The sequence below is a fragment of the Cornus florida genome, unplaced genomic scaffold (assembly GCF_030987335.1).
Source record: "Cornus florida cultivar Cherokee Brave unplaced genomic scaffold, ASM3098733v1 CherokeeBrave_3.0.0_Hap2_Chr11, whole genome shotgun sequence".
Classification (NCBI taxonomy): domain Eukaryota; kingdom Viridiplantae; phylum Streptophyta; class Magnoliopsida; order Cornales; family Cornaceae; genus Cornus; species Cornus florida.
Window position 1 is genome coordinate 101,451,120 of NW_026775581.1, and position 18,356 is coordinate 101,469,475.

An 18,356-nucleotide genomic window follows, 5' to 3' on the forward strand; every position below is an offset into this window, starting at 1 on the left:
GTGATTACTAAAAATGAATGCTCCATTTGGTAAAAGGTGCGAAACGTCAATGATCCGTTTGACAAGAGTCATTATTCATCTTGTTGTTTGGTTAAATTTTTATTTTTATTTATTTTATTTTACTTTTAGATGAAAGAGAAAATGATAGGTTGGAATGACTCATCCCTCCATAGTCCATTATTCCTTCTAACTAGTCCATTATTCCTTCTAACTATCAATGAAGAATTCCGTTCCATCCATCAATTCATCTCTCATCTTTTTTTTCTCTTAAACAAAACACAAAATAAGGTAATATTTAACTTGTCACAATTCTACCTCAATTCTAAAAATATATTACTTTTAGTCCCAGCTCTTGAACTTGTGGTTCACAATTGCATAAGTATTACAATTGAATTAGGTTCGTATTAATAACGTACCTCAAGTCCTAACTCTTGAGCATGGTTTGCAATTGCAGAAGTTCTTTAATGTAATATCATGGTGATAAATTGTCTACTATGAAAACATGTATAAAATAAAAAATAAGAATAACTCAAAGTAGTTTCTCTAATAGAAATAAAATTTATCTAACGAAAATCCCTTTCAGAAAACATGCATAAAAAGAATGCAAAAATGAAAGTTCAGGAATTTAGCAGAATGTAATATCATGGTGATAAATTGTCTACTATGAAAACATGTATAAAATAAAAAATAAGAATAACTCAAAGTAGTTTCTCTAATAGAAATAAAATTTATCTAACGAAAATCCCTTTCAGAAAACATGCATAAAAAGAATGCAAAAATGAAAGTTCAGGAATTTAGCAGAATGGAAATATGAAAAAGAAAAATTAATGTTATTGAATTTTTTTAGGAGTACATTACTGTAGCATTAGAGTCGGACTTAGTTGAATCCGTTAAATAGATTAAGAAGAATAAATGTCCTAATATTAGAATCGGATTCCGTTCCGAATAAACAGAACAGAGTGGTCGAACCGAAAGTCCTTGCAAATTTATTTGAGAAAGAATGTTAGGGCAAGCCCGGTCCCTTGCACCAGATTACAACAATTTTCAAATAAAAAAGGAATCTATTTATATATACACGCACACAATTTACGCAGGGACGATTCGAAACCTAAACCTGTCGCCACAAAATCCCCCAAATTCAGAATCGATCAGAAACAAAAGCACTCTTCTTTCCCCGCCATAGCAACAATCAACTACCAACGGTCCTCTCTCATGCTATTCTCTCTCCTCCAATGGACTCGATCGTGTCCTCAGCCCTAGAAGAGATCTGCTCACCGGGCGTCAATGGACTCACCCTCCAAACCCTCTGGCCGAAGCTCCACTCTTCTCTCTCTTCCCAAGGTCTCAGCCTTTGCAACAACGTGAAGAAGGCCATATGGTCCAACCTCCTCAACGTCCCAGGCCTCCAATTCGAGGCTCGAAGCGTTTCGTACACTTCTCAGGACCCTTCGATTCAATCGGTCGAGGAGTCCGAGAAGTTGGGTTTGAAAGTTGTGGCCACCGAGTCTCTCCGCAACAGCTTCCTCGGCGTTTACGATATCGAGGCCTCAGATGCCGGCATTTCGCAGCCGCAGCGTGACGTGCTCGAGCGCCTCGCCATTGCAAGGTTTGTCTCATTTGTTATATCGATGGTCACATTTACATTTCAGCTAAGATTGTTTAGTAGCTATATGCAAGACATACTACTTGTTTTTGGTTCCTTTCGGGAATTTCAATTCATTATCTGTGCCTAAAATTTTGCTGGGCGGTTTTAAAATTTGATCATTATGTAATTAGTTGGAATTCATTGTGTACATACTTTATTTATACAAAAGAGAGTGATTGTGGGGTTGTTTGGCTGTGTATTACACTACTGATTGAACACAATGATTTTAAAATGGTGGCATTATAAGGTTTTGCTTCATTTGTTATATGCATCTACATGTAACTCTCAGAAAGGTGCATTCACCTATAATTTTTTACTAGCTATACTGATAAGAGGCATTGGGTATCCAAAAGATAACTACTTCATTTTGGTCCCTTTGGGAATTTCAATTCATTATTTTTACCTAAAATAATGGTGGTTGCGTTGAAATTATAACTATGGAATTAACTGGAATTCATTTACTGAATAGTTTAATTGGACACTGTACTGATACAAAAGGGAGTGACTTCGGAATTTTGTGCTTTTAGTTTGTTTGTATCTGTAACCAGATATAACATGATGTATATGAGAGAAAAAATCAAGTCATTTATGCGACTGACTATCATCAGGCCGATTGAGTAACAAATTTGATGGTAAAATCTATTTGATTACTTATTATGTTGTTTTGGAAGCTTGAAATGTGTCCTATCCAGTCAAAGGAATTAACCGCCTTTAATTGTAAAATCATCACATTATTCAAAAGGCCTGTGCTTTCAGTGTAATGGAAGAAAACACGGAGTCATGAACTGTCACAAATATGGGACCTGCCATATTGTGTCACTTGAATTGACAAGGGTACCCCAAAAAAGGTAAGGGTTGGGTTCTTAGCACTTAGGAACATTTTAGGCAACGATGTGATTGAGCATAAGTTTTAGCGAGATCGATTTGGTTGCAAATCCGTCATAAGGTGAATGATTTAACTCGAAAAAATAAAATTCGGGTTGTGAAGCAGCTTAGATGTCAAATCCAACAAATAGAGTGACCAATTAGTAATATTGATCAGTCAGAGGTACTGGACTGAGTTAATCGCAACTAGTTAAGGCTATTAGTCATTTTGACAGTGGGTTGTTATGGACTTAGTCAATTTTTTTATTATGGTGGGAGTGGAAAAGAATATAGGACACATGTCAGCTCCGAATGTGGCCAAGTGGTGAAACTGCATTTAACCACCTCAACTTCAATCAACCGCCTAAATACAGCTACAAATAGAAGAATTGGTAGCCAAACAAAGGGTCTCGGACCCCATCAAATCAGCAATTTCATTTCAACTAAATGTTCTTTTATTATAGCCATACCCATAGCTAGGCTTTACTTTTCCGCCATAGAAACAACTTTACTTTCAACCTTCTCCACATGTGGGACTAAGGCTGCGTACATCTGACCCTCCGCGGACCTTGCACTGGGCTAGCCCTATATAGCTTTACTTTCAGCAAGTAGTTCTAGTTTTACTATGAGTCAGCTATCTAGTTTGTTCCTGTTCTCAAGTGTTTTTTACAAATTGGTCAAATTTGTAATGAAGAAGATGACGGATAAATGGGTTTCAAGGTACTCTTGTTTTGATATTCTCTTAGGACTCATTTTAACTGACATTCTGTTTATGTACAATTTCCTCGTTTAGGGATATTTTGTTTTTTTGTGGGCCTAATAAGGTGGAAACACCTGAAAATATTACGACTATTAGGCTTGGATAACTTGTTGGTGTTGTTTTTGTGCCCTTTTTTTCCCACTTCTAAATACAGTACTTTTTTACTGTTTATTTTTTCGGAAGCCAAAATCAAGAGAAAACTAAAACAAATAGTCTATAAATTTTAAATATATGATTCCATTCATTTGTAATTTCTGGAGTACCTGGGTGGATAAGTGACTGTCCTGTTGACAATAGGCTGATGCAAAAACTTGTAATTGTTGACTTGAGTTGTCTATTAACATGCCGGCTATATGCAGAACAAATGGAATTACCCAAAGTGAAATTGCTAAGGAATTGGGCATGAAAGGGAACCATATATTCTATGTATTAATGAATCTTGAATGCCGAGGGTTGATTGTGAGGCAGTCAACAATTGTCAGGACGAAAGAATCCTGCAACGAAGGGGAGTCAAAAAATAGTTCCGTTGTGAACACTAATATGATCCACTTATATCGTTATGCAAAGCATTTGGGTTGTCAACAAAGACTTGAAATTACCAAGGAGGGTAAAACATTGGTGGGTGATGAGAATGTGGAAGGAAGTGCTGTGGGTGGTGATGGCATTGCTGATGAATGTGTCAGAGATGATGTGCACGTAAAAGATTATCTACCAGCACTGAAAGCTGTTTGTGATAAGCTTGAACAAGCTGATGGCAAGGTCAGACATATTCAAATCTTATGTAGATCTATCTGGTTATTTATGTACCATTGTGCTAATCTTGTTTCACGACATTTTTCCCTTTGAAGGTTCTTGTTGTCTCAGATATTAAGCGAGACCTTGGTTATCGAGGAAACTCTGGGCATAAATCTTGGAGAAACGTAAGTTTGTATTATGTGGTTTATTTATTTCATCTTGAATTTACTTTTCTTTGTTGGCTCCTTCTAATTGTTTGATTGTATCATTCACTGCACAATGTGCTGTTAGATCTGTCACAGGTTGAAAGACGCTCGTGTAGTTGAGGAATTCTGTGCAAAAGTAAACAAGAAGGTAAATCAATTTTTTTAGTGAACAATGATTGATTTACTTCATCTTTCTTTTCTTTGTCTTGCCATAAATATAAATTGGACTTGAATACCATACTTTTTTATACTAGTATATATTTGCTGTTTTTTCTGCGTCTCTTTCTCTCTCCCTCATATTATGGATTAGTTGTTTCTATGTTTATGTGATTATTTATAATCTTGATATATCAACAACTTACTCTTTTAAAGTGAGTTTTTGTGGAGCTTCCACTGGAGTACCGTTTTTCCTCCTTTCTTCCCACTGCAAGGAGGGCATGGTCATCCTTAAAAGTGGTTTGCCATCCAGGGGCGGAGCCAGGATTACAAAGTAGGGGGGGCTAAAGATTATAATAAAATTTGAAGACGATCATAATAATTCTTATGATAAAGATATGTTATATATATTAAAAAATAAACCAAAAAAAATATTATGATCTCATATATCAAATCAAGTTTTTTTTTTTTTTGATAAGTAAGATATTATTAAAAACGCTCAAAAGGGGAGTGAGACCCAGAGAAACAAAAGGAAAACAAAAGGGCCAAAGGGCGCCTTAGACCTTCAGAGAGGCCAAGAAAACAATAATTTTCTCCATAGATCTATAATCTCTTCCTGAAACCCAACAAAAAAGAGTAGAAATAACAGAGAACATAAGCATAGAAACAGGCTTCTTTTTTCCGTCAAAATATCTCCTATTTCTCTCAAGCCAAATACACCACCAGATACAAAGCGGCGTAGCCCTCTAAGCGTCCCTAATGCCAGCCCCAACAGAGACGCCTCTCCAAGCCTCAATCAACCCTTTAGAGGAAGAAGGCATGGCCCAATGGACCCCAAATAATTGAAGCATCAAATCCCAACAATCTCTGGCCATGCTGCAATGTAAAAGGAGGTGATCAACAGATTCCTCATTGCATAAACACATGTAACAGTGATTGACCACCACCTGATTCCTCCTCCTCAGATTATCCTGGGTTAAAATCTTACCCAGAACAGAAGTCCAAGCAAAAAAGGCGACCTTGCGGGGAGCCTTGGACCACCAAATAGACTTCCAAGGGAATGGATCTCCATGACCAACCGAAAGACATCTGAAAAAGGACCTAACCTCAAAACGGCCATGCGAGTTAGGAATCCAGAACCACCAATCCGATTCCCTAAAAGAAATCAGTTGGCTATACAACAGCTGAAGAAAACGAGAAACATCCTCGATCTCCCAATCCTGAAAATGCCTCCTGAACTGAACATCCAAGACAGTCTCCCATTATCAAGATGATAATAGTCAACAACCATGGCCTGTCGATGAGAAGCAATCCTGTAGAGCCGTGGGAACGCTAGAGCAAGAGGAAGTTCCCCACACCAGAGATCCTTCCAAAAACTGATCCTCCTTCCATCTTTAATACGAAAACGAATATGCTTGCAGAAGTCATCCCAACCTCTCCGAATGAAATGCCAAACTCCCACCCCCCTTGGACCACGCATCACCAGAGAGCACCACCTACCACAACTTTCCCCATATTTGCAAGCAATAACTTTCCTCCATAACCAATGCCTCTCGATCCCAAACCTCCAAAGCCATTTACCAAGAAGAGCCTTATTAAAAGGCAACAACTTTCGAAACCCTAAGCCTCCAAACCGAATTGGACGGCACACTTGATCCCACCGAACCAAGTGAAACTTGAACTCTTCTCCTTTCCCTCCCCAAAGAAAATTACACTGCAATCTTTCAATTCTCTCAGCCACTGAAGAAGGAATCTGAAACAGAGATGAGAAGTATGTAGGAAGGCTAGAAAGGGTGCTCTTAATCAGGATAACCCGACCCCACTTGGACAGGTACTGCTTTTTCCAACCCGCCAACCTCTTCTCGACTCTGTCCACAACCGGATCTCAGCTCCCCACGCATCTTGAAGGGGCACCCAAAGGCAATCTTAAATAAGAAATGGGGAAAGAACCAGTGCAACATCCAAGGATCTGAGCAAACAACTCAATTTCTGGAACATCTCCAACAGGCACAAGAAGACTCTTACCAACATTAACCTTAAGGCCAGACACAACTTGAAACCAAATCAGAACGCATCTCAAAAACCTCAGCTGGGACGCTTCCGCATCACAAAACACAATAGTGTCATCTGCAAACATCAAATGAGAAACCTCCAATTGACTAGCAGCCTCCTTACCCACCCGAAAGCCTCTCAAAGAACCCAACTCTACAGCCCTCTTCAGCAATCTGCTAAGAGCCTCCATCACAAAAAGGAACAGGAAAGGGGAAAGCAGATCCCCTTGTCTCAAGCCCCTCGAGCTAGAGAAGAAACCCGTCGGCACTCCATTCACAAGGACAGAGAAACGAGCGCTAGAGATGCAAAAAAGAATCCATCCCCTCCACCGCCCACCAAAACCCATCCTCTCTAAAAGGTAGAGAAGGAAACTCCAGTTCACATGATCGTATGCCTTTTCAATATCAAGCTTGCAAAGAACACCCGGAACACCACTGCTCAAGCGGGAATCAACACATTCACTAGCAATAAGAACTGAATCCAAGATCTGCCGACCTCCCACAAATGCATTCTGAGAGTCAGAAATGATACCATCCATCACCTTCTTCAACCTAAAGGCTAAGACTTTTGCAATCAGCTTGTAAAAACAACCCACCAAACTAATAGGGCGGAAGTCTCTAACATCCATAGCCTCTCCCTTCTTCGGAATAAGAGCAATAAAGGTTGCATTCAAACTTTTCTCAAAAAAGCCCTGCGCATGGAAGGCATGAAAAGAGCCCATCACCTCCCCACGGACCACCTCCCAACACTCCAAAAGGAACCTCATAGTAAAACCATCCGGTCCAGGAGCTTTACCCCCATTACAGCTCTTCAGAGCAGAGAGGACTTCCTTTTCTGAAAAAGGCTCTTCTAAAACAGAGCACTCCTCTCCCGAAATAGAATCAAAATGAATCCCATCAAGCAGGGGACGCCAAACAGCTGACTTAGTGAACTGTGACGAAAAGTACTCAGAGAAACTCTTACTAATCTCCTCCTCTTTACTAATCAACACCCCATCCACCCTAGTCCTCCCAATGTGGTTGCCTCTTCTGTGAGCATTGGCAAGTCTATGAAAGAATTTAGTGTTATTGTCTCCTTCTTTAACCCATAAAGCTCTAGATTTCTGTCTCCACGAAATCTCCTCCATAACAGCAATCTCAGCAAACTCTGCTTGACACTCAACCCTCCTAGGCTTCAAAGGACCCGTCAACAGACCCTGACTCTCCATCTTATCAATGTCAGCAATCTCAGAGAGAACCCGATTCTTCCTCCAGACCAAATTACCAAACACCTCTTTGTTCCAAACTTTGAGATCATTCTTCAAAAAACGCAACTTGCCTGCCAAAGAATGACTCGGAGTGCCAACCACTCCATACCCCGCCCACCAGGATCGAACTCGCTCCAAGAAACCTTCAGCATGGAGCCACATATTCTCAAATCTAAATGGGGATCTTCTGCTACGCAACCCGCCACATTCCAACAACAACGGAACATGATCCGACAAAGGACGAGCCAAAATGGTCTGAACAACATCAGAAAACTTCTCCTCCCAATCACTCGACACCAAGAATCTATCAATACGAGAAAGAGTAGGAGGAGAACACCCACTGGACCAAGTGAAAGGCCCACCCACCAAAGGCAAATCAAGTAAACAGCAAGCATCAATGAACTCTGAAAAAGCCATCATATCAGCTGTCCATCTTCCCCCTGTCGATCTCTCAAAAGGGGAACGAACAACATTGAAATCCCCCCGATACACCAAGGCAACGACCTTTGCCTACAAATCTCCCCCAACCCCTCCAAGAACAAATGGCACTCACTATTCTTTGTAGGCCCATAAACCCTAGACAAAATCCATCGAAAGCCATCCTCCACCATGGAAAGAGTACAGGAAACCGAGAAACGCCCAACCTGAGAATCCAACAAAGAGATCCAATGAACTTCCCCCATAATCAGGATACCTCCCGAAGAACCAATCGCATCCAAGGCACACCATTCCACGAATCTCCCACCCCACAAACTTTGAACAATCACATCCGTCATAGAAGCAATCTTGTTTCTTGAAGACAAACTAGATGACCACCCGCTTTCCGAATCACCGATTTCACCACTTTCCTTCTAGTCGGGTCGTTAAGACCCCGAACATTCCAAGAAAGAATTTGAAGCTTCATAGGGAAACAGTAGTATTGACCGTGTCACCCCTCCTCCCACTGGCCCTCTCCCTGGCCCCCCTCCTCCTCCTCCTTTCGTAAGTAACGAGAGTCGAGGGACTTGGAAACCCTCTTTCCTCTCTCACCACTGGAGCACTCCCCCTACAATCCATTCTATCAGCAAACTGAGCATTAAATAATTAAAAATCACCTGTAAATAGAGTTTTCTGATCTCAGAGAGATTCTTCTTCTTCTATGTATTCTCTAAAGTCTCTGCAATTTCCTTGCTAGACCCCCAAATAGGCCAAACCCTATGACTGAAAATTCCACCGCGTGTTGAGAGGAAGTTGCTGAAGAGCAGTAAAAATTGATTACATATCACATATGGATTGGGCTGATAGGAAGAGGAAGAGTAGTACTATGGATTGGGCTGATAGGAAGAGAAAGAGTAGTACTAAAAATTGATTACATATGGACTGGGCTGATAAGAATTGTAGTACTAATTTTTTTAAAAAAATTGGACCTGGGCTATAGCCCAGGTTAACCCATCAAAAGCTCCGCCCATGTTGCCATCTTGAGGCACTTCTCAATATTGAATTATCTTCCAGTGTTCTTGAACTGAAAGACATTGACCTTTGAATAGATTAACTAGGAGAGGTGGGGACAGGATGGTGGGATTTCTTGGTGAATGGATGCAAATTGACATGTTTAAACAAATAAACTTGGCTCACTTAAAACCAGTTAGATTTCTAAAAGAGTGGTTGATGCAAGTTAGATTTCTAAGTTTCTTCTTCTTCGTCTTCATTTTTTCCCCCAACCCTCTTCCCATTTTAGCTCTTTATTTTTGGAATCCTGTTAGAATAACTTATAATATTCTAGGGCAGGTATCTCTGTAATTGTCAATAACATATAGTAGTAATATAAATATGGAGGAGAATCTCATTCTCAAAACCCTTCTTCCACTTTCTTTTCTCCCAGTTTATATTCTCTCATTCTCTAGAACTCATCCAAGCTAGTTTCAACTTCCAACTTGGTATCAGAGCAATCAATTGGAGTATTGAGACGTTTGAAGAAGTTTAAAGTACACTAGAGCCAGAGGAGTCCGAGAGTCTGCTGATTTCATGATGCTAAATAAATTATTATGTGATTTGTTTCGTTTTTTGAAACTCTTTAATGTGCCTTTTGTATTTATGAAATTTTTGGGGAAATTGGGACTGCTTTTGCGATTTGCTAATTCTGTAGTTTTCTGGTTGAAATTTTTGGACCAATATGGTCCTATGGGGTGCACTTAGAGCTGCTGAATCTTCTAGTTTCTGCCACAATCGGTGGTTTTTTCCCTTTTGATTGGTGCAGCTATGCCTACGAGAATATGTTGCTTGTGTTATCTCTTCTTTTACTATGTAATTTTGCTATTTTTCACCTCATTTTGCCTATAATTTGGTCTGTGAAGCTTGGATTATGTGATAAAATTGAAGAGATTGAAGAGACTACCACAGTCTTGTTCGTTGAAATTTTGGTGTCTCTCAGTCTCATTTTGTGGATAGAAATTATGTTACAATGGGTAGATATGTCGGAGATAAAAGGTGCAGGTTCTACTAGTAGCAGTTGAGCTGGATTGAGTCACGTGTGTACTCTTGGAGATAATCCTTTCCTTCAGATTATCTGTTTGCTACCAGTTAAGGCTCGTGGCTTATATGGATTTTTGACTGGACCATGCAATCTGAACCCTCTCTGATCAGTGGGTCTCTGGAAATTCCGTGGTCATGTCCTGGCTGCTTTATTCAACGTTGTCAGCTCAGCCGCATCAAATTATTGTGGTCATGGTTTTGTTTGCTACCGGATTACCAGTTAAGGCTCCTGGCTTACATGGAAATTTAACTAGACCATGCAAATCAGAACCGTCTCTGATCAATGGGTCTCTGGAAATTCCATGGTCATGTCCTGGCAGTTTTTTTTTTGATGCAACCACATATTAGCCGTGGTTATCTATTACTAGATCTGACATATGACATTTGGAGTGTTGTCTCTCAAACTTATTCACAGATGGGTAATGATGCCCAAGTGTTTGATCTGTGGAAGAGGTTCCTTGAGACAAAAACGGAAGATATGTCTATAGTCGAGTACTTCGAGGAGCTCAACAGTTTGTGGCAGGAAATATACTATGATCATGACTTTAGGGCAGATTGTCTAAGCGACAGTGTGATGTAGGACAAGAGAGCAGCCTTAAATAGTTAAGAACTCAAAGAATTCAGAGGCTGAAAGTTCAAAGAACTTGGGCTGAAATTTGGAGGTTCGATAGTAGAAATGTAGAAAAACAAAGGAGAAGTGGCTGGAAATTCAAATAAGTAGAGCTATGTTTCAAGATATTAGTAGAGAGAAAGGATTGAAAATAAGAAAAACCTATTGGAATCATACCAATAGGGTCTAGGTATCACACCTAGAGAAGGCCTCACCCTCAAAATTTGTGAATCACTCACAAAGAAATCTCAAAGAATATTTTTTATTCATTCATTGACTGATTCACCAAGATTACATTCTAACCCTTTTATAGCATCTTATGATGCTTCGATTACGCCTAATTGAGGCAATCAATACTTGACTCTAACATAATAAAAGTAATCACCCCAAAATTGAGGTAATCAATATTTGAGACAATCAATTGACCCTTGGATTACCCCATAATTAAGGTAATCAATGCTTACCTAATAGCATAATTAAAGTAACTAAAAGTTGACCAAATCTCCCAATTATTCAAACTCCATGTGGACCCATATTATCTAGCCTATGCCAGCTTGAATCTTCAAATTCTCTTTTTGGCGTCTTTTATACACCTTTAAAGATTTCTGCCAATGATCTCCATCACAGTGCCAAGTTTCAAAATGATAGAGAAAGTACGATTATATGATTTTTTTGGCTGCTCTCAACATAGAGTATGATCAAATTCTAGTTTAGGTTTCTGGCAGCGATCCTTTTCCGACTTTGAGGTAGATTTGTGCTTATGTTCAGCAAGAGGAGAGGAGGAAAGCTATGCTTTTTACCATTACTAAAGATACATTTGTTAGCTTACACTTCGATGATAATTTGCTTGAATTGACACTTCTTCTGCTTTAGCCTCTTCTTGTGCCACTTCCAACATTGCTCGTATGAGAGGTTCTTCGAATTTTTGTCTTCTTACTCTCCATGTTCTAGTAGGGATAAGATTAAGGTAACTGATGTGTCTTTGTCATCAGTATTTGGAGAAGTATCTATACATTTCTCCCATCTTGATCACTCTCTTTTGTACTCCATATTCAAAAAGTCTATGCTAACTTCTTTATGTTACTAGTATCACCAAATTCCTTAAGTGTTCTGTGACGTTCTTTCCTACCCATTGTGTTCTTTAAGAACTGGAGACAAGGAGAATGATTAAAAGCACATGATAGATTTTGGATGCTAGAAATTTCATTTCCTAATTCTTCTGAGGATCCATCTTCTAGTCTAGAATTTCAGACTGGTAGTATATCTGAACTTGAACAATTGTATCAGTGACATCGACGTTTGGGACATTCTTCACTTGGAGCATTAGAGAAACTATTTCCAAGAGTTAGTTAAGCACAAACAAAATACTTATTGTAGTAATATTAATAAAATCACTGCTCCTCTTATGATTATAGATTTCTTAACTAATATTATTTGTGATGCTTTTGGATTTCCAAGCACAAACGAAATACGTATCCCAGTAATATTAATAAAAGCATTGTTCCTCTTATGATCATTCATTCTTATGTTTGGGAACTATCTTGTGTTGTTTCAGTTTCTGGATATAGTTGGTTTTTTGTTTATTGATTGGTACACCTATGTCCCTTGGGTATAATTGCTATGACATAAGAGTGAGGTGCTTAATTCTTCTTGAACATTCCATAGCATGATAAGGACTTAGCTCGGTGCTTAGATTAAATATTCTCAAAAGTGGTTATAGAACCGAGTATATTGGAGAATTCCTTGCCTATCTTGTTGAGGTGCTTAATTCTTTTTTAACATTCCATTGCATGACTTAGTTCAATGCTAAGATTCCTATCCGAGTACCATATTGGAGAATTCCTTCCCTATCTTGTCCAGCACGGGATTATCCATCAAACCAGTTATTTGGATACTCTACAACCAAATGAAGTGGCTGAATGGAAGACTGACCATCCCTTATAAAAGTGGTTCATTAACTTCATTCTCTGATTTCTACTATTGGTGTTCCGAGGACAATTTGGAGTGATACTATTCTTACAGCAGTATATCTTATATTTGGAGTGATGCCTCAATGTTGCCAACTTTCAGACTAGTAAATGTTATGACAAACGCAGCGAAGCCAAGAAACAGCCAAGAAAAAAGAGAGAAAGTAAACACGCCGCACACAAAGAATACAAAGATTTTGTGTGGTTCGGCAAAGCCTACATCCACAGTGAAGATCCGGCGAAAGAATTCACTATACGAAATCCTGGAGATTACAAGTTCCAGCCCACAAACCCTAGCTCTTGCTCTTACTCTCTTTTCTGCGATTTTCAGTATCTCTCAATTAATCCCACTCCAAACCCTAAGCGCCCTTATATATCGGGCTACAAGAGAATACTTAACAGGGTCCACGACCTGCAAGCAATAATCAGGTCAAAACTCAATCAACAGGTCGTCGGGTCATACAGGCCGCGACACGACCCAACGCCAAATTCTGGCCACAACATCACAGTAAACTTTTATGGTCTTCTTGTTCTTTTTGTTCCTTTGACATTGAGTCAACTTAAGCAAGTGAGTGAAAGGTGGCAAGAGGGCAAGTTTGACTCGCAAGCGACCAACAGGTGACCCTTATAGTAAGACGTCTTATGTATATACTTATATATATAAAATCTTCAGCCAAACCTTCACAAATGATTTTCTTAAAATTCTTTATATCAATGAGAAAGGCACAAGATCACTGATATTATTGCATGAGCAATAGATAGATATGCAACATTTTTTACTTAATAACATTTGCACTTTATTCAACAAGGACTTCAAAAAAGTATGTAAAGTTAGATGACAAAGTAAATGATGCAATCTGAATAATGAAAAAAAATGATGGCTCACCATATTGCAATGATTAGTTTATTTAAAATACTCCATCCCTGGCATGTTGATGGCGAAATTGTAGGATCAGGTATTTATTCATGTCAGCAGATGTCACCACCACTCCCTTCATATCAAGGACGTAGGTGTGAATCTGCATGTTGGACAACCGTCATCATTGGCATTGAGCATAATAGCATATGCTGAAGGGCGTGGAAGACTAGGGTGTCAAATCCCATTAAGCCTGAAATCCATTTTCTCTTTCTGCGTTGTTGCTTGGGAATTTTAGAGAGAGAAGGGGCTTTGGATTTGATTCAGTGAAACTTGTGAGGGATTTGAATTGTTTGTTTAATCACCTTAGTGAAGATGAAGAGAACATTGTCAGATTTTTTTTTTATAGGGTGAGAGTATTAAGTTTCTGGATACCACTGTCCTCTTCCTTATCAAGACACATATGGTGGTGATGGTAGTGGCAGTTCATTGGGTGTGGTGTTGGTTGTTTAATAGTGGTGGCTGGAAAGGCTAAGATGCAGGAGGAAACTGAACAAAAAAGATAAGACTCTATTGCAAGGATAAAATAGTTAACTTACTTAAATGTGAGGGTAAAATAGTGATTTTACAACTTATAAAAAAAGAAGAAGTAATTTACAACTAAAGTGTAAATTCTGATAACATAGAGGAGCTATACTAAAGGGAAGGCTAGTGTAATTTTCTGTTAACAACCATCTACTCCAAAAGCTTAAGCTATTACAGAGTGGGTAATTTTAATATTTAAATCCTTCAACATGCCCCCTTACGTGTGGCATTCTTTTTGGTCTTACACGTGTTTCAATTTTTAATTATTAGGGTGACGGTAAAGTTTGAACTCGAGACCTTTGGCTTTGATACCATGTTAACAACCAGCTACTCGAAAAGCTTAAGCTATTAGAGAGGGTGTGACTTTAATATTTAAATCCTTCAACATTTTCCCTTTTTTATTTTTTTTATTATATACTATTTTCAGCCGAATAAGTAAAAGTGGTATTGGTTATTTAATTAGAATGCAGCCGTGAATTGTTTTAAATTTTTGGCTGTTTTTTTTAGATTCTTGGCCAAGACCTACTATCCATTTTTATGGTCTTTATATTTTAAAATTTACTTCTTTTTATTTTTCATGAATTTTTGGCAAGTTTTGAAATTGAGGTCATTTTTACTTATCAAAAAAAAAAAAAAAAAAAAAAAATTTGAGGGTCATTTTTGGAATAATTATTGATTTTTGCCTAACTCATTGATAGTTCAAGATGAATCATCCTGAACTTGTTTACCCTATCATTTCAACTAATCATTATTTTGTTTCTTTGGTATTTAAGAAAAGCTTGGCACACTTGTGTTAAAACAAGCAGATTAGTCAAGCCAGAGAGGAAACGGAAAAGCATGAAGCGGTTTTTGTCAAATTCGGTTCAGCTGTCTTGTTATACTATGTGTTAGATTTTGAGTCTCATGATATGTATCTTGAATTGTCGGTAGATTATTATATTTTTTTATGCTTCAGACAAGTCACTTGAGGCATTGCTTTCCCAATTTGCGGATACGTACACAGTCATACAAGTCTCAACAACTTCTCCCCCCAAGGCGATGTAGGACGTCGCGTAAATGGTTTGTGTGTGTGTGTGTGTGTGTGTGGGGGGGGGGGGGGGGGGGGAATACGTTTTGATATCTCTTGTGCTGTTATAATTGTTTATAAGTTATTTGGTTTTAGGAAAAAGGCCAAAATTGCATCTAAGGACTTTGAACATTTTTTTTTTTATATAATAATTACAACTCTTAAAGTTGTGTTCGAATGGTATTGTTAACCTAGAACCTAGTTTATGCAGCAGGCATTTGATTTGATGTTACGCATGCGCTTGCACGCGCGCACATACACACATCATATTATTTCCTAGTTCCTACAGAATGAATTTCTGGCTTTTATAGAAAAAGAAATCTTCATCTTTTAGTTCATTGCTTGATATCTTTGTACTTCCCATAGGAGGTCAGTTGCTTACGTTTGCTAAAGAAGTTTTCTCCAAAAACTTTCGAGCCAAAATCTCTTGGACGTAGATATGATGATCTTGAGACAGAACAATTGGAGAAATCGGGAAAGAGAGGTCAATTCACTGACCAACTTGTAGAGCTTCCTATTGAGCATCAAGTTTATGATATGATTGATGCTGAGGGACCCAAAGGGTTGACAATTTTCGAGGTGTGTGCATTTGTCTCTTGGCTTTTTTTTTTTTTTTGATAAGTATCTCTTAGCTTTTATTTATGTATATTGATCCAGTCCTAAGATTAGCAGTGTAGTTTTGTTTATACATCTCTATATATTTCTTCAAGAATCTTAATCGTCTTTTGGTTGTCCAATTTTTAAGCTAATATTTGCTTCTCCTCTCACTCTCAAAAAGAAAGCAACTAATTTTGGTGGACTTTTAGCTTGTTTACAAATCAACTCAACAAAGTGGTCACCTTTCAAAAGAAAAAAAACTCAACAAAGTGGTATTTTAAATACTCGGACTTAAGCGATAAAGTTAAAAATCTCTCTTTCTATTTGTTTTTGTTATTCATTTTCATTTAAAATTTTTTTATCTTTCATTTGACCCACATGTAGGTGCGCCCTCCCCCTCTATCTTCTTCTTTAAGGTTGCTGCCAGCCATACTAAAATCATGTGTATTGCTAACTTTCCTATTTCTTTGTCCATGGATTTATATAATGAGCGTAGTGCTGTCAATCCACTGTGAATCTGCATGTTAATAGGTGGTGGCGAGGTGATGTGTAAATCTGCAAGTTAATAGTCGGAGATAGTCATGAAATTAGAAATACAAATTTATCAAATTACAGTGTCTTCCTTTTTATTATGAATTTAACCTTTATAATCATTATTATTTATATCAAGTCATATGGGTTATTCCTTAAGGATGAACTAACAAAACACATCATGAATAAGATTCCAATGGTGTATTTTATTTGCTGATGATGTTGTTTTAATTGATGGAACTAGAAGAAGGATAAGTACTAAATCAGAGGTCTAGGATGGAGCTATATAATAAGAGAGTTTAAACACGACTAAAACTGAGTGTATAACATATTACTTTAGTAAAGTTTAAAAATACATGTGGAATATAGTGAAGGATTAAGAGTCATGAGATAACCTTTTGTTATCTAGGCTTGATTTTTCATGAGGGAGAAACTATAGATGGTTTTTTTTTTTTTTGATAAGTTGATGGTTTTGATTGTATATAATTGAAGAATGATGGGTTAAATGGAGGAATGCTTCAAGTGATGTATACCTTTAAAGTTGGAACATTATATTTTATAAAAAATAGTGTTAGACTAGTCATACTTTCTGTGAAAGAATGTTGAGTGACTACAAAACAAATAAAAAAAATAAGGGTAAAGTACAGCCACACCCCCTGAGGTTTAACAAAAGGACACTCAGAGGAAACTTACCTGTCTTTTGGACAAAGACACCCCTTGAAGGTTCAAAAATAGACAAAGACATCCCTTTATATGAAAATTTGACCAAATTACCCTTTGACCGTTTAGGAGACTTTTTTAACTTTACATTTTAATAAATTGGACCAATCTACCCTCATGAATAATTTATGCATAAAAAAAAGTAAATTTTTTTTTTTATATTGTTCACTTTTTTTTTTTGGTTATTTACTTTATAAATGTCCCAACTTCTTAAAAATGTAGACGTCTAAAATGATTTTTTGATTCAATACATATATTTCAAGTAAATTATATTTTGTTATTACTTCTTTTCTTTTTCTTTTTTATTTTTAAATTAAGATGCTTAATTCTTTCATCTAAAAAAATTAAACCAATCTCTTTTCCTTAAAAATAAAAAATATGGTACCAATATAACTTTATGCATCCTAAATTATATATCAAATATTATGCATTTCCCAATATAAAAGAAAATAGGTACCTGGAAAATTTATGCATCTTAACTTTATACATGCCTTTGTTTTTTTTTTTTTTTTTTCCCCTTTGTTTTATTATTATTATTTTCCCTTTGTTTTATTATTATTTTTTTCCTCCTTTTATTGTTGGGAAATGCGTAATATTTGATATATAATTTAAGATGCATAAAGTTATACTGGTGCCATATTTTTTATTTAATTTTTTTAGATGAAAGAATTAAGCATCTTAATTTAAAAATAAAAAAGAAAAAGAAAAGAAGTAATACCAAAATATAATTCATTTGAAATATATGTATTGGATCAAAATATCATTTTAGACGTCTACATTTTTAAGAAGTTGGAACATTTATAAAAAAAAAAAAAAAAAAAAAAAAAATGAACAATATAAAGTTTTTTTGTTACTTTTTTTTTATGCATAAATTGTTCATGAGGGTAGATTGGTCCAATTTATTAAATTGTAAAGTTAAAAAAGTCTCCTAAACGGTCAAAGGGTAATTTGGTCAATTTCTCATGTTAAGGGGTGTCTTTGTCCATTTTCGAACCTTTAGGGGGTGTCTTTGTCCAAAAAATAGGTAAGTTTCATCTGAGTGTCCTTTTGTCAAACCTCAGGGGGTGTGGTTGTACTTTACCCAAAAAATAAAATTAGAAATGAATACAATCCTGAGACGGTTGAAGTAACACCAGTTGGAGATTGAATAAGAGAAAACAAGTTAGATGGTTTGGCTAGTGAATACCAATAAATGCACTAGTCAAGAAAAATAACATGGTTCACATTAGGGTAATGCTTAGAAACGAAA

At 37.2% G+C, this 18,356-nt stretch overlaps 1 protein-coding gene across 3 annotated transcripts in view; it reads left to right on the top strand.

The window, feature by feature from the left end:
- Positions 1-1,011: 1,011 nt before the first annotated feature.
- LOC132287005 (uncharacterized) overlaps positions 1,012-18,356 on the top strand; it is a 33,507-nt gene continuing 16,162 nt past the window's right edge. The window contains exons 1-5 of one of the 3 annotated variants that reach the window (XM_059789462.1): positions 1,012-1,606; positions 3,629-4,028; positions 4,118-4,189; positions 4,296-4,358; positions 15,626-15,838. In XM_059789462.1, the coding sequence (XP_059645445.1) occupies positions 1,233-1,606; positions 3,629-4,028; positions 4,118-4,189; positions 4,296-4,358; positions 15,626-15,838 (1,122 nt within the window). In that variant the 5' untranslated portion in view covers positions 1,012-1,232. Of the gene's footprint in view, positions 1,607-3,628; positions 4,029-4,117; positions 4,190-4,295; positions 4,359-15,625; positions 15,839-18,356 lie in introns of those variants that run through there. The other 2 variants (XM_059789463.1, XM_059789464.1) reach the window with 2 other exon arrangements.